The sequence below is a fragment of the Medicago sativa genome, chromosome 7 (assembly GCF_051527215.1).
Source record: "Medicago sativa cultivar Bolivia chromosome 7, Bolivia_mono, whole genome shotgun sequence".
Lineage (NCBI taxonomy): Eukaryota > Viridiplantae > Streptophyta > Magnoliopsida > Fabales > Fabaceae > Medicago > Medicago sativa.
This window is the reverse complement of record NC_140755.1, coordinates 85,878,396-85,893,906: the sequence shown is the minus strand read 5'-3', so window position 1 is coordinate 85,893,906 and position 15,511 is coordinate 85,878,396. Positions and strand designations below refer to the sequence as shown.

Below are 15,511 nucleotides of genomic sequence, written 5' to 3'. Positions count from 1 at the left end.
TGAGTATATATCTATTCTATATATAAAAGTTGTCCCAAGCCAATTTTGAAGCCCTAATTTTTCCTAAACCCTAATGACTAAAATTCCTGTTTTAACCCTAACCTAAATCTTAATTACGAAACCTAATTTAAACCTAAACCTAACAATTTTTCCTCTCTTTCTCTCACGCGTTTCTTCTTCTTCCTTTTATCATCGTCACCACCGCCAACCCTCTCCCCCCATTCCTTATGCAATCACGTATTACCGCACGGTCAGTTCTCTCCCTCTCTCCTTCTCTCTGCGACACTGCTGCTGTGACCATGGCCTTTTCGATTTCTTTTTCTTTCTGCTTCAATCATTTAAGCGAGTTACTCGCTTGCACGCATCAATTTGTTGAACGCACAAATTGATGGATCCAAGACGGCGACCGAAGGGTGATTGTTTACGTTATGAATTTGTTCTGTTGAAGTTCGATTTGATTCTGATGATTTTTGTTTTGTGATTTTTAGGTCTGAATTCAGAGAGAGGTTTACGATAGAGAATCCAAGCAACAGATCCGTTGTTGTGGTGAGTTTTGTGAAGCGATATAGTTTTACCGTGAATTTGAATTAGGTTGGGAAAGCTGATGGAAAGAAATGGAATGGATATAAAGGTTGAATTAGGTTAGGATGTTGTGATAATTTCACCTCTGTTCCACTGAAGAAAGTTAATACAAATCTTAATCCGTGTTTTGATTTTAAATCATTTTTGTGATTTATGTGTATTTTAAGATCCGGGTCATTTTGAAGATGTGATACAACATGTATTTGTTTATGGTATATTAAGAGGATGTAGTTGGTTCTGGAATACAAAAAGGAGGTAACAAAATCCTAAATTTTGTTGCACTTTTTCCATTCAAATTTGTATGTCTATTGTTTTGATTTAATTGTTGTGTCGTTCATGTTGTCTATTCATTCCATTGTTCAAAGAACTAGCTACAATCATAAGCAAAAAAGGTACGAAAATTGTATTTTTTGGTTGTTTCATTGGTATCACTTCAATATCTTTTTATAAATATTATTTCATCTCACCAACTTCGCAATTTGATAGAAGTGATTTAACGTGGTTTCAATTTTACTATTTCCTTCTCACACAATTTATGCTAGCATATTTTTTTTCTTCTGTTTCTTTAGGAGCTGTAACTTCTCTTATAGTTAGTGTGACTAGGTTTGAGTTCATATGTTGAAGATGATGATGGAGAGTGAGGCTTTGATGAGAAGGTGATGCTTTTACAGGTTTCTTTCCCCTTCAGGTTTTTCACTTATAGTTCTTTCCTTTTTGTGTCCTGCTTTTTGAAACATTGTATTTGCATCAGGCTTGCCTTGATTTAAAGCTATATATGTTTTGTTGTTCTCCACTTCTTTGTGTGTGTCGCTGATATTTGTTGTAGTATCTTGCTTGACAATATGTAATTACCTCTTAATTATTTAACATATGATTTTGGTTTTTGAAAGGAACATATGAATCTGCTATTATTTTTCATTCTGTGTTGCTAATCATTTGGAAAGAACATATGAAGTGTGTTACATATTTTTGCAAGTGGGCATACTTATGGAATCACATTGTAGCTTACTTTATATCAAGGTACTTTGCTATGTTCTTCTCTATTGACTTCAACCAAGGAACGAGTATTTTCTCATTTCTCTATAGTTTCTTTTTTTTTTTTGAGGAATCATTTCTATAAAGGTGTTTGCTCATTATCTGTATCATTTTATGAAGGCAGAGTGACGTATGAGAACGATCAGAATCTTAAGGCGACTAAGCTTGGTTTGTGGCTTCTAGGGACAAAGGAAAATGAGGAAGAAACAACATTATCTATTAGAGTCTGCTCTACATGTGTAATGTTTTCATATTATTTCAAGTTGCAAGTAATTTAAATTGAGTTTTAAGGTAGTTTTCTTTGACTGCTATAAGGAGCTTATTTCATAAGGTTATACTTAGATGTGTATATTTTTTATCCAAGCTTATTTTGGGTTTCTGTGGTGACTTTATCAAAATCACGGTGCGCCACCGTGATTTAGAAAAAATTATAGGGTGCAGCTTTTACAATAACCATTATTCTATCCTTTGTGTGCATTTAAAAAATTAACTAATGATTTGCCTAAAGTTTCTAATTTGTTTTACTGGTCTGATTACAGTCCCTCTCTCTGATAATTTTCTACAACTATCGAAGATTTGGTTGAATCAGCTGAGGTTAATTATTTTGTTCATGATTTTCGCAAGATTACTCTTCATTCTACTGTTTTATGCCAAAATTAATTTATTTTGTGTGTGTAACAATGTTGCTTCATAGATGCTTCAGTTCAGTGTTGGCAAGAACCTGTGAGTTTAAGACTGGTATAGGATGGTCTATCAGGCATACGGTAAATGTGCATCGAGAGTTATTACTATTATTGTGAAGATTTTATGTGAAAAATGACAAGGTCTGCAATTCTGAGGCAAGTTAAATAATCTCTAATTTTAACTTAAAAGTGTATTGTCGATAAGTTTATACTTTTTTTTTTCTACAATCAATGATTTAGGATACTACTGAAGGATGTTTTCTTTTTAAGCTTGAATCTCATGGATTTCATATTCGCTCTAGAGTAAACCATGTGAATCTGTGGATGCCTATTTTATCTTTCGATGAACAGCAGCGACATCCAATTTGAGTTTTCTATATCAACTCATATTTTGTATGTTTAAAAAAGATAGATATTCACCCAAATAAATAATGAAAATCCATTTCATCTTAATTTTATATATGATAGTAATTGCTATCATGATTCTCAATCTTTTTGTATGATGGACAACCAATTAAGTTAACAATCCTTAATCAACACATGGTTGACATTTACTTGTCGTGCATCGAAAAAAATTATGGTAAGCTAGAAGTTTGATCATGTCAATGTATATGGTTGTTGAATATATGGTATGGTAGACTATTATCCATTTTTACCCTCAATTGCAGGGGTAATAGTTGCTGAATAAATTATGGTTGTTGAACTTTGGTATGTTAGTAAAATGAGTATGTGGTAAAATAGCTATCAATGAATGTGGTCAGAGATTACGCGCTTTCTGAATGGCAGTTTATCAGAGTTTAAAAAATATACATGAAAAGGACATTGAAAAAAGTTTAGTTTCATTAGTTTATACCAGATGTTATGAACAAAAACTCTTCAAAACAAATTCATGGAAACCCTTCAATCACATTAAGTCCTTATCTGTTGTATCATTAAATTTAATGATTGGATGAGTGAGGGTCATTCATGTTCTGATGTGAATGATGCAGAAATGGATACATGAGGATGCGCAAATCATGTATATTGTAGGTGCCATAGTGTCATGGTTAAACCAGATGTCCATAAAAATGGCTGATATACCTGAGCCTTTTTTTTGTCACATTTTTTTTGGAAATTAGGTTAAGGTTTTACCATCTACAAGCAAGCTCTTATATAGCAAGGTTATCAATCTGAGTGTGTTTATAAGGATACCTGTCAATTAAATCCATTCATTATGATTTCAATTGGATGTGAGCTATAGGCTATCAGAAGGATATTTGCACAATTTGTTAAAATGACACAATGGACTTGCTTGCACGTTTTACCACATATTATGTAATTAGTGCACTCTATTCTATGTTGTCATAGTTTTTTATTTATTTAAGCAATCACGATTTCTCTTGCACATGTTTATGTTATCAATGAGATAAGTACTCATCATTTCTCTAAATACATGTGAAGGTGTTGGCATGGTTTGATTTCCCTTGAAGGGCGGCTGCATTCCCCCATACATAAGCCACTACCATTTTGGATAATCATGATTATCACTTCCTGTGATTGTTTTGTAAAACTTCAGGTAAAGTTCCTAAATCTTTAGTCTTAAAACTTTTATGTTAACTATAGTGTTTTTATATAAAATTCATCATATATTGATTTCAACCTCTGAAGTATCATGAACTCGATTCGAGATGTGACTATTTTTAGTAGTGAAATTGAGTAGTTGTGATGTGATGAAGTGTAGTATTGATCAAGTGATGTTGATGGAGTTTTGTGCAAAAATGAAGAAATTAATAGGGAATACTTCTATGATATGGCTGAGTTCAAGCAAAGGGGTCGACTTCATCTGAAATTATTGTTATTTTTATGAAATTGCATTGCAGGTTTGTGAAGATGAACCTTTATCAATTATATTAAAGGTGCAAGCACAAATGAAGATAGTTTTTTTGGTACCTGTGTTGAAGCTAGGCTCCCATAAAGGATAAGTATACAAGACTCTCAAAGTGGGTTGGAAAAGTGGGCAAATGTTTAAGTCTTCCATATAATTAGTGTACATAATGAAATTTTCTGTTATGTTGCTTTGATAGTGGATTGTACTAAAAATGAGGGGTGAACATCATGATGTGCTCTTACTTATTGCATGTAGGTGGGCAGTGGCTCTGTTGCTGTCATGACAGTGCAACACCTGTTTCACCTGTTTTTTTTCTGGTTCGGCACCTGTTTCTGCTGCTGTTTTTGACTGATCTCTCCGCTTCAGGTGCTTGGGGGGTTCCGGTTTTTAGTGTTGCGATTTCCGCAGGTTGTGGCATAGTTATGGGTCTGAATTCCGGTGGTTATTATTGGATTTCAGTGTCATATCTTACGCTATTTCGCTTCGTTTCGTTAGTGGGGTTGTTATGAATTTGTGCGGGATTATAGTTTTGGTTGTTTGGGTGGATGTTACGCATATATGCGACCTCTTTGTTTTTATTTTCCACCGTCTCTTAGCGTCTTGCGAGTGTTTTGGTTATCCATAAAATTTTGCTGATTCAAAAAAAACTTATTGCCACTTAAGATCCTTTTCACATTGATATTTTTTTGGCTATACTTAGTGTTTGATTATATTAGTGCACATTTGAAGCTTCAATTTTTTTTAGTTTTTTTTTTATACTTAGTAATATCTTTTGTAATTTTTTTGTTGATCCTTATTCCCTTAAAGTAAAGCATTTTTTCACTGATGTTAACAGTATGAATGCATGATTCAATGATATTGAAATCACTATAAAAAATATGATATTGAAACCATTGTCCATTTGAAAAAGCTATTGAATGAATGATTATTTATTATTTTTTGCTAATATGAATGAATGATTAAATGACATAGCAAATCATTTATGTGATTGCTACTATTTTTAAGCGTCTTTCTAACAATTGCTTCAATGATCCATAAAATGAAAAATTGAGTTAAAAATAATTGTGTATTTTGTCAAGTAATAATTATACCATCTTTTCTTCCAAAAAATTACACCACTTTTCTTTCTATTTATTTTTGTAACAAAAAAAAAATTAGAAGCAACTATACATTTTACACATGTTTTACAAACATTTCATGTGTGCATCACAAAGACCTGTGCATCAATCGTGATCTTTCAAGTTTCAAAGACGACAGTTTCTTTTAGTTGTCTCATTTTTCGTGACAATTAACGAGAGCCAAGGGCAATTACTGTGACATGTTGGATTATATTTCTCAACGCCAGTATTTTCACATTGACAATTATATGTTGTTGTCTCGAGAGTTACATCCAGAGGAGGGCGATAACCAATGAAGATGGTGAAGATATTGATGTGACGTCTAATGTTGTGTACGAAAAAGTATTTCGAAATGTGTAATATTCCATAATATATGCTATGTTGTCATTAAAAACCGTTTATTTCTTTGGTGTAACATGTTTGGTTGGCAATACAATATTTATCGATATTGTAGCTTTTGTTTGGCGATAAATTTCATTTATGTAGTTTAATTATTTAAATTTCATTCCACTATATCTCGGTCTATTATATATCAAATTATTCTAACTCATAAGACCCGTGCGGCGCACGGGTCTGCGTTCTAGTTGTAGTATAAACTACCCAATCAAAAGTTGGAATTAAGGGGAATTCACGATAAGGCATTGTAAAAGGTGGAATTCAATAAAAGGTGGATGGATGAAATACAGGATCGGGATGATTTGCGAGAGTGCAATTGACGTTAAATAGCAATTTTCTTATTCAAATATCACTCCTCCTAAATTAAAGACTGACTAAAAAAATCTGAAAATCAGGATAGAAGATCAATAACGCAGCATCATCATCAAATCAAATAAATGAAGGAGGCGCAGCCACAAAAACGGTTAATCCAGAAACTAATTAGCTAAGCCACCATCGACTTAAACTTTCAATCAATGTAACACTCGTGCAAAGACTAAGGTTAACATCATTTAATTTTTTATGACAACAACTTTGACAAAACAGTTTGTGTTGTAAATGCGTTCAACTAACTCAACTGAATTGGTTGCAATACTTAGAAAATGGAACTTCACTTTATTGGTATCGTGGTTGATTTCTTGTTGTCCGCGTCTTCTATTGTTGAGGTACAGCGTAGTCCACAGAACCTTCAAATTTTGATTTCCTATTCCACACCAAGTCGTAGTCTCTCTCGACACTGTTGTAATGGAAAAAAGACAATACTCTATCCCGAATTATTATAGTCGTCTGCTCAAAATATTCAGAAATTAATGCAAGACTATTTTGGAACTTTTGGAACAATGACATTAAATGTGCATTAAATAATTAAATTTAACTTACTACTACTTCCGTTTTTAAATAAAGTATAAAACAAATTTGACTTTTTAGGTTCATTCAATTAATAATGTATGTGGTTAATATTAAGGTATGTGTTAACCAGTGTCCTCAGACCAGTTGTTAAGAAAACAGATATAAAAATATGATATTGGAACTTATGCAGTCAACTTTTCAAAAGTCTAAAAAATATTATTATAAGTATGCACCAAACAAACATTTTTTTCCGAGGATTGTTTGCCACGTGCAAATGACACTTGTTAAAGATTCAAAAGAAGAAATAGTTTATAACTTTTATGTAAAAAAAAGTTTCTTTTTCAAGTATCAATGTATTGAATACACAAATTTCAAGATTTTTTTTTTTTTTTACTTATAAACAAATACCCTAAGAACACTTCTAAACATTTTCAATATTTTTATAAATCTCACTAAATTTATTGTATTTTACTTAAGGGTCTTGTTAACGAGTGCCCCCGGGGCACTCTTTAAGCATACTAAATTAGGAAATTATTCTTTGAAAAAGTTAAATAGTTTAATTTCCGATGCATTGAATACATAATTTTTAATAAAAAGTTATTTAAGACCCTTAAAGAGTGTCCCGGTGGCACTCGTTAACATTTCCCTTTACTTAAATATGATGAGACTCGTATAAATTTGAATCAATAGAAAATTCATATCAACTTCTAACTAATGATATAGTGTAGTATATGAAAAGGAAAGTGGTACGGCATAATGCCATTTTTTCTTGTGCTGTACTTTGTTCAACATTAGTGAAAATGATAGCTAGTTTCATTTTGGTAAATTAAAGAAATAGTTTATGATGTCAACAATGAATTGATTCAAGTGGTAAAGAATTTGAGCCCCTTAATCATGTGATCAAAATTATGATTTCAACTTATGTGTATAGAAAGAATCCAGTTGGACGGGAATAACCTACTTTGTATGTCTCATAAGTTCTTCGAGGGAGATTAATTATTGCTAAGCGGCATTGGATACTTCGTTTCGATATCATGTTAAAAAAAAGGGTATAATAATTTACTAATAATTGTGTTTAAAATAGTGTGTGTCTCTATGTGTATGACAAGGATATGATAACTCAGTTTCTACGATACTTTTTAAGAAATTTAAATGCTAATTTTCTATTTATGAAAATTAAAATACTTAACTTTTTAATGAATAATTTTATACTCCGAAGTGTCGTTAGCAAAACCTTATCGTAAACAAATGGAAAGCGATTTAGGCATAGAATTGTTAACGAAGTGAAAAACAAAGCTAAGTTCCATTGGAAATATCATCACATGTACAATAACAAAGCAAGGGAACAAGAGGCCCTCAAGTCATTTTCGCGGACATAGCAATAAATATGAGTTGATTTCAAGTGGAGTATGTATATTGATAAATTCAAGGACGGATACCAATAAATATTGGTTTATTTTTGTTACATGAGATAAGAAAGAAAAAAATTATGTCCTAATAAAAGACACTCTCATAGCAGTAAGGTTGAGGATAGACATGGTAATGGTTGATGAACCATCACAGGAAACTCTGAATGATTAGCACCTTGTTTTGCAAGTACAACCGCGCAAGAGTTTCCTTCCCGAAAAATATGATGAATAGAAATATCCTTATCCAAATATATCCAAATGCGTTCCAAGAGGTTCGCATAGTGCTGAAGCTTCGACACTTCATTTAACACTAAATGCACTACATGAAGAGAGTCAGAAAAACAAACCAGTTTCTCATAACAAGCCTCCCAGCAATGCTTAATCCCAATCACATGGGCATGAATTCCTGCATGCAAAATATTGGACAACTCCACACTACCATAGAAGGCAAATTGCAATTTTCCCTCAAAATTCCTAACCAATCTGCCATATCTTGCTTTACCTAAGTTAGTTAAAGCGCTGCATCTACATTAAGAACCATTGTATAATTATCACCATGCTGCCAGCATACTTCATGAGTGGGCCTAACTAGTGCGGTTGAAATAGTATTGTCGAATGTCTGCTGCGAAACTTGCAATTGCGCATAAATAGCTGAAACTGTAGTCGAGACTATTGATTGGATACCATCAAACGCCAACTTGTTGCGAGTGCACCATAGGTTCCACACTATGACAAGGGCGACACTACCTATCTTATTTAATAACATTTGTATGATATCTCTCATATTACTCAAGAGATTATTAGCGCACAATGAAGACACGTTGGGAAATTCACATCCAGACCAAACTGCAATAACTCATGGACAAAGGACGAGGCAATGAAGTATAGATTCATCTTTCCCGTTACAACATGGACATGTAGCAGAAATATTTAACCCTCTATAGTGTAGGACATATTTAGTTGGAATAGAGTTATGACAAACCTGTCAGATAAAAAATTGCACACTAGCTGAAAGTGGTAACTTACAAATCCAATTCTATTTCTCCATTAAGAAAATACCATCCCTCTGAGATAAGAGCCAGTGATGCACACTTTTTGATGTGTATTCTCCATTTAAATTATCTTTCTAAACCCAAGTGTCAGAGGTAATTATAAGTCATTTATGAGTGATTTCAAGTGGAGTCCTATATTGATACTCCATCCTTCTCAAATTAGAAGTCAATTTAAAAAGAAAAAAATGTCCTAAATTATAGGTCATTTTATAATCAATGAAATATTAATGTTATTTTTTATATTATATTCTTAATTTATTTATTACTCTTTTTTTTCAATTCTTTAATTTATCTTTCTCATATAATTTATTAAGAACAATTTTGTAGAACTAACTCATAATATTTTTTTACATATAAATTTTTTTTACTCATGTAAAAAAAAGAAGTTACGAAACAATAAATTGAAGACACAAGTTTGGTTGTTGAGTAGGGACTGATTGTGAATCCCATAATAATATCCCTTGTCTGCTGCATCATTTGGATGGAAGCTGCAAGAGTTTGGTAAGTTAGGCAAAGTATACAGGTGAACTAATTAATGTGACAAATCACATTGTCACACACCTGTTCAATAATTCTTTTATTAAATCCTTCAAAACACATCATTCATTTTCAGGTAACAGTCCCTTTCTTTTCTTCTTTACACAACTACACCATAAAAGATACACGTAAGAGGGTGGCATTTAGCCTGCACAAGGGAAAGATTTGTGCACATACACAGGCTGCTTTTTTTTTTGGACAGGTGGCGGTTTGGGGGGTGGGGTTACCTGCTGAAAATAAATCATTAATAAAAGGGAAACATATTATAATAGAAAATATTCGTTTTATTTTTTTTGCTGGAAACACCCCCAAAACTGAAAATGCAGAGTAGCAATTCAAACTTACTAACCATCAACCCCCATTTTGAATCTCACGTGAGTCTTCTTTCTCTCTTCCTTCACTTGAATCTCACAAAGAATCATTTTCATCTACCACCATTTTCTTCATATTTTCAGAAATTGATACTCACTATCAACCTACCCATTAACTTAAATTTCATCTTCTTGAACAAGATTGTTAAATTTTATTTCACTTTCCATTAAAGTTTGGAGATTGCAACTTAGTTTGGTTTCTAGATCTGAATTCATTAAATCTCATTGTTGATTTCTGAAAACTTTTAACTTGAAGGTTTGTATAAGAATTTGTTAAACATATTTAATTTTTTATTATTTTTTTGGTTACAATTTAATTGCTCATATTTTCAGCAAAAAAATTGAGGTTGCTTAACAGGAAGTTGTTGCTCTAAAGAGACAAGAAGAACTCATCCGTGAAGAAGAGGCATCATGGCAAGCTGAAGGTGATCAGAAAACAAAACGTGGAGTCAATGAGAGGGAAAAGAAGGCAAAGAAAAAGCAGGTTGTGTTACAGATTGAAATTGCATCATTAAGGAATTTTTATATATCTAAATATTGATTTCACATATGCTAATGCATTATCTTGCTCTCTTGTTAAATATTGTTTTTTTATTGACTATTTGTCACAGACTGAAATGCAATTGTCTGACAATTATATGAGATCTGTCGAGATTCCCAGCTGATTAGAGTTATGGCTAAATTATTCGTATAAGGCTAGAACACCTTCACCTCTTAAACTAGTTTTTGGAGTTGAGGTAGACCTAAGTCCAATTCCAAGATGGTACTAACTCTACCCTAGTTTTGTTTTTGGGCCAAGCATATTTGTCTGTGCTTCAGATACCAGTCCTGAGTGTAAGTTGTGCTAAGATCTCTGTTTTTGGGTCACCAAATTTAATTCTTTATTATGATGTAAGGTTGTTGAATACTAGTCGTAGTTTTCATTATTGCAATGCATTTTGAATAAGGTGGTCACCATTGAAATTGTTGTTCTTGAGTGTTCTCCATGTTTGTTTTTCGATTTGCTGTTCTTCAGTAACGCACGATCGTGCTCAATTATGACACGGTCGTGTTCGTTTGCACTGGAAGATTCGACTCGAAGCTTGAAACTTATTGACGCATTGTCGTGCGCTAGTTACTGACATTGAATGTGCATTTTTTTTCTACTACTATACCCATCAGGAAGGTCTATGATCGAAAATGTTACCAGCTTAGACATCAATTTGCAAAAGACCAAGGCACTCAAGTGATCGACAAGACCAGGGTTGTGAAGGATCTTCAATCGCGAATAAGAGTGGCTATTTATTCTGTTGATTCAATATCTAAAAGATGTATGAAGATATCAGGCAAAAAATATTTTAAAAGTGAAGATTTATGGCTAGTCTTCAAATGTGTTGTGTACATGCAAGTTTAACCAAGGTTCTTGATCGACTGGCCAAATTTTTCGAAGCATCGTTGAAGATATATGAAGATATTAGGCAAAAAAAGTGAAGTGGCTCGAAATGCATATTACAGAACTATCAGAGCTGAATAATGTTAATTTTGAACTACAGGCTTTGGGCTGCTATATGCTTTGGAGATTTCAAACGTATATGAAAAACACCCTAAAAAAAACTATGAACATATATGGTCCTTGACTCCTTGTACTTGTTCGAAAAAAGAAATTTGTAAGATGGAGCATCTGTAAATGATGGTCAGTTCATGTTAAAAAGGCTTAAGATTTTTTCATACTTCGTAAAAAAAAAAACTATAATTACTTCATTGATGTTTGTTTTGGGACAGCAAAACACTTGGTTTGACATAGCAAAGATTAATTGATAAAATCTTAATTATTTTATGCATCGAGGTAAGAAACATAATAGAAGAAATCAATAAACTTTGACTGTACGTAGTTTTCATAATTGGATGAATTATTGCAGATGAAAACTATGAATATCATCATTAGATTATGGCAGCAAGAATTTATAGGTATTTTAGAAGTTCATGAAATACAAGGGTTTTTACTCATTCACAACTTTAACAAAGGTGTAGCTTATGATTGAGTAACACTCCAATAATCCAGCACTGATATCACTTCCATTTTCAAAAAGGGACAAGAGTATTAAAAAAATGAAATTATTAGTGTTTTACATATTCCACCAAATGTCTGACTGAAACACATCATATTTCAATCCATAGTAATAGCCGCAGATTATGAGCTGTGTGTGCGGTTTCTTTGGTCAGATGCAACCACTATTACTCCAATTTCAACAATGAACTTAAATGAATTTTGATATTAATTCCTGCAAATACATATTCATCTTCTTTGGGGCCCTTATTTTATGGAATCCCACAGATTGTGTGTACTGAGAGTAAGCTCCTGATTGCTTGGCAATAGGTGCCCTTGTTAGTTGTTACATGATCCGGAAGATCAAATACATCAACAAGTTCCTTTGCAATATTCATCACTTGGAAACTTAGATATTCTGACAGTTTGTGGATTGCCTGTGAAATGGAAAAACATCATTATTCAACAGTAATTTAGATTATAGCGTTAAAGAGAGTAAGGTCTACATCCTAAATCTCAGATTCAACTATGTGCTTCTGGCGTTGTTTTCCCTTGTTTTATAATAATTTTATTTCAAAGAAATTTTTTATGTACCTTGGCTTTGTCAGGAGCCACATAATCAACATTGCAGTACGTTCCAATGTCATTCCATATTCGATCAAGAGCATAAAGATCGCAGACAACCTTCAGAGTAGCTTGAGCGCTTGGATCAGGACAACTGGTGCAGAAATATGCCGTGTTAGCAGTAGTACGTCTAAAGTAATTCTGCTAGATTGTTATCCTCATTCACTTTGGATTCAGTACTAGCAGAAAAATAGATTACTATTTGAGTTTTGATACACAGGGTTGAAGTCATTGTGATATAGATCTACATAGAAAAATCATTTTATCCTATCATCAATGCTTATGAATAAAATTCATAAAACTCACCATTCTACGATCAATCATACAACACCCATCAGCACATAGTACGTTGGAAATGCATCAAACTCCTCTGACAAACATAAACTCGGATTAATTATTTGTTTCACAAATAAACTGCATTAAATCCATAAATAAAAATTGTACATCCAATTGATCTGATGTGCATAAAAATTGGGAGCTAATTGTCCTTTGTTTTAAATTTTAAATTAATATTATAACAACTATAGTTATCCGTCCCTATTAGATAAGTAATTTGGCATCTTTAACTTAAAATGGTCATTTACAAGTATTTTGAGGTTATGAGGGAACTTATAAACCAATATTGACTTCTTTGGATCAACTTGGAATTACAAAAAAATTATTTCAATCATTATAACTTGGTTTAGCTTAGAGTAACATCATGCAACATTATAACTTACTACTGCTGCTTCCTAGGGTTCTGGTTTTGTTCCCAAAGCATACTCAAATTTGTCTAATGCTTCCTCGTATTTAGCATTCCTACAACATTTAAACCAGGAAAAGAGTGCAGGGTAAGAATAACAGGAAGATAGCATTACAATTTTGTAGTTTTAATATCATAATGACACTTACTTGAATTTCTCTGACTTTGTTACTAAACTACACCAGATTTAAATCCCCAATTCGCTCCACTCTGGTGGAATCTAGATGGTGCTGCTGTATCTGAATCATCATTGTATGTGCTTCCATTTACTGTCACCGACTTTCCACCACAATTTATACGAAGAGCATTTGAGGCTGGCATGAGCAACATAAAGTGAGAAATTGTTCAAATATTAGCAGTACTACAATTCACCCACTCCCATGGAATTGGAACTCAAGGATGGCCTTCATTCTTTGGGATAATTTCATCAGACAAGGAGGAAAATGCATTTACAATTCACCCCAGCTACTAACTTTAAAATCACAACAAAAAAAATTGTTTATTTAGCTTATTATTAAAAAAAAAACATAATAAAATTGAAGAGAAAAAAAACAGAAAATCAGGACCATCCTTAACAAAAAAATAAAAATTAAGGAAGCTCAGAAGTATCTTAACATATGTGACATGTTTGAGATGATTTACCTATTCACGGTCTTCTCCAACAGCTTTACCAATTTAGGCTACGAAAGTTCCACACTCCGTTCAAGTTCGTCCGATTCACGTTCCTGCAAAACCCATAACACAAGATCGATAAAAAAAAAAAAACGCTAACAAAAACACAAAATCAATCAACACCCATTACCCAAAAAATAAAACAGCATACAAGTTCATCGGTGAAAGAATCAACCATCATCGACGGGATTGAGAGAAGGGTTCGATTGTGGATGCGATTGGGGGAATGAATCGGATCTGATTTTGTGTTTTGAGATTAAGAGTTCGATTGTTTGTGAGATTGAGAGATGGGTTTGATTTAGGAGTTTGAAGGGCTTGATTGGGTCTGTGAGGTGGTTATAGAAAGAGAAATGAGAGAAAGTTTCAGATTTGGGAGAAATGACGGAGAAGGATCGAAGGAACGACAAAGAAGGACAGCGAAGGATCGACAGAGAAAGTTTCAGATTTGGAAAATCTTTTTTTGATAAAAAAAATATGGAAAATCTTGTCTCTTTGAATTTGTAATTTCTTGAAAATTAGATAAGGTGAAATGTTGGAGCCATGGTGAAATCAAATTTTGGAGCCATGTTGAGAGATGAAATCAAGAGGAGGGAAAAACTATGAGGGAAATTTTGTTTTTGACAAAAATTAGGAGGGAAATTAAATTTGATTATTTTGGGAGAAGTGGGAAAGTGAAAAAATTCCGCCAAACAAAAAGTGGTTAAAGTGAAATTGAGATTTTTCTTTTTTTTAGCAAAAACTCAAATCATTTCTCTGTAGTTTTATTGATGGTCAATTTAGTCTTTGACAAAAAACAAAACTTAAATTGATCTTTAATGTATTATATCGAAGATAAATTAATCTCTAAATCATTGTATTAGAAAGCTAGAGCCCATTTATTATAATTTTTTTTAAAAAAGAAGTTATCACTTTTAAGAATATTACACTTGTTTGCCACTGCTTTTTAAAAAAATTGGATTTAAAAAATAACTAAAAACAACTTCAACGGGAAGTTGTTAAGAGTACTTCTCAAAAAATAAATTGAACTTATTTTGCAATAAAAAATTGTTTTATGTAGTTGTATCCAAAAAAAAACTAATATAGATTGGACTGATTTTTACTGCGGTAATCAAATGCAAAATAGACTATAATTTTTCAGCTAAACTACTTCTAAGATTTAAGAACGACTGATGAAACTCACAGCTCTTACCCTAACTGCAGGAATCTTGGAGTCAAAGTACTTGGATGAACGTTTAATGACTAATCAAACTATTTATCGACTAACCAAGCTTACAACTCTCACCCTAATGACAACTCTAACCGTAATGACAAGATTCTTTGACCTAAACTACTACAAAGACTTCTTAACGAATAATCAAACTCAAAATTCTCACCCTAACTGAAAGAATCTTGGAGTCAAAGTACTTGGATGAACGTTCAATGACTAATCAAACTATTTATCAACTAACCAAGCTTACAACTCTAACCCTAATGACAAGATTCTTTGACCTAAACTTTTACAAAGACTTC

The 15,511-nt window shown here is 32.7% G+C and overlaps 1 protein-coding gene and 2 long non-coding RNA genes across 14 annotated transcripts; 2 read left to right on the top strand and 1 right to left on the bottom strand.

The window, feature by feature from the left end:
- On the top strand, window positions 1-4,902 carry LOC146909613 (uncharacterized). 9 transcript variants are annotated; one of them, XR_015019342.1, is made up of 8 exons: window positions 1-413; window positions 489-1,253; window positions 1,559-1,602; window positions 1,738-1,856; window positions 2,157-2,211; window positions 2,312-2,456; window positions 3,741-3,855; window positions 4,160-4,902. XR_015019342.1 is itself a non-coding variant. In XM_085727045.1 (7 exons), exons 2-7 carry the CDS (start codon window positions 1,242-1,244, stop codon window positions 4,259-4,261), a joined length of 441 nt encoding a protein of 146 aa, XP_085583171.1. In that variant the 5' UTR covers window positions 1-413; window positions 489-1,241; the 3' UTR covers window positions 4,262-4,902. The 9 variants fall into 9 exon arrangements, 2 of the variants coding, with proteins under 2 accessions (XP_085583171.1, XP_085583170.1); XR_015019343.1 differs by having other exon boundaries at window positions 489-1,270; window positions 1,742-1,856; XR_015019341.1 differs by having other exon boundaries at window positions 489-1,270.
- Window positions 4,903-9,719: 4,817 nt separating this feature from the next.
- On the top strand, window positions 9,720-11,645 carry LOC146909612 (uncharacterized). 3 transcript variants are annotated; one of them, XR_015019132.1, is made up of 3 exons: window positions 9,720-9,941; window positions 10,272-10,422; window positions 10,550-11,645. It is a non-coding gene; the product is annotated as an uncharacterized LOC146909612 (long non-coding RNA). The 3 variants fall into 3 exon arrangements; XR_015019133.1 differs by having other exon boundaries at window positions 9,720-10,194; window positions 10,297-10,422; XR_015019131.1 differs by having other exon boundaries at window positions 9,720-10,194.
- A 182-nt stretch (window positions 11,646-11,827) lies between these two features.
- LOC146909611 (uncharacterized) lies at window positions 11,828-14,571 on the bottom strand. 2 transcript variants are annotated; one of them, XR_015019130.1, is made up of 7 exons: window positions 14,154-14,571; window positions 13,973-14,055; window positions 13,480-13,644; window positions 13,308-13,386; window positions 12,895-12,958; window positions 12,559-12,682; window positions 11,828-12,401 (listed from the first exon to the last, which is right to left on the bottom strand). It is a non-coding gene; the product is annotated as an uncharacterized LOC146909611 (long non-coding RNA). The 2 variants fall into 2 exon arrangements; XR_015019129.1 differs by having other exon boundaries at window positions 13,973-14,570.
- Between the last annotated feature and the right edge of the window lie 940 nt (window positions 14,572-15,511).

Excerpts from the sequence above, each read along its gene's own strand:
- LOC146909613 (XM_085727044.1), top strand. The coding sequence starts at position 1,532 with ATGAAGTGTGTTACATATTTTTGCAAGTGGGCATACTTATGGAATCAC. Across the intron at positions 2,212-3,740 it reads ATTTGGTTGAATCAGCTGAG|GTGTTGGCATGGTTTGATTT; the intron begins GTTAATTATTTT and ends ATACATGTGAAG. Across the intron at positions 3,856-4,159 it reads ATTGTTTTGTAAAACTTCAG|GTTTGTGAAGATGAACCTTT; the intron begins GTAAAGTTCCTA and ends ATTGCATTGCAG.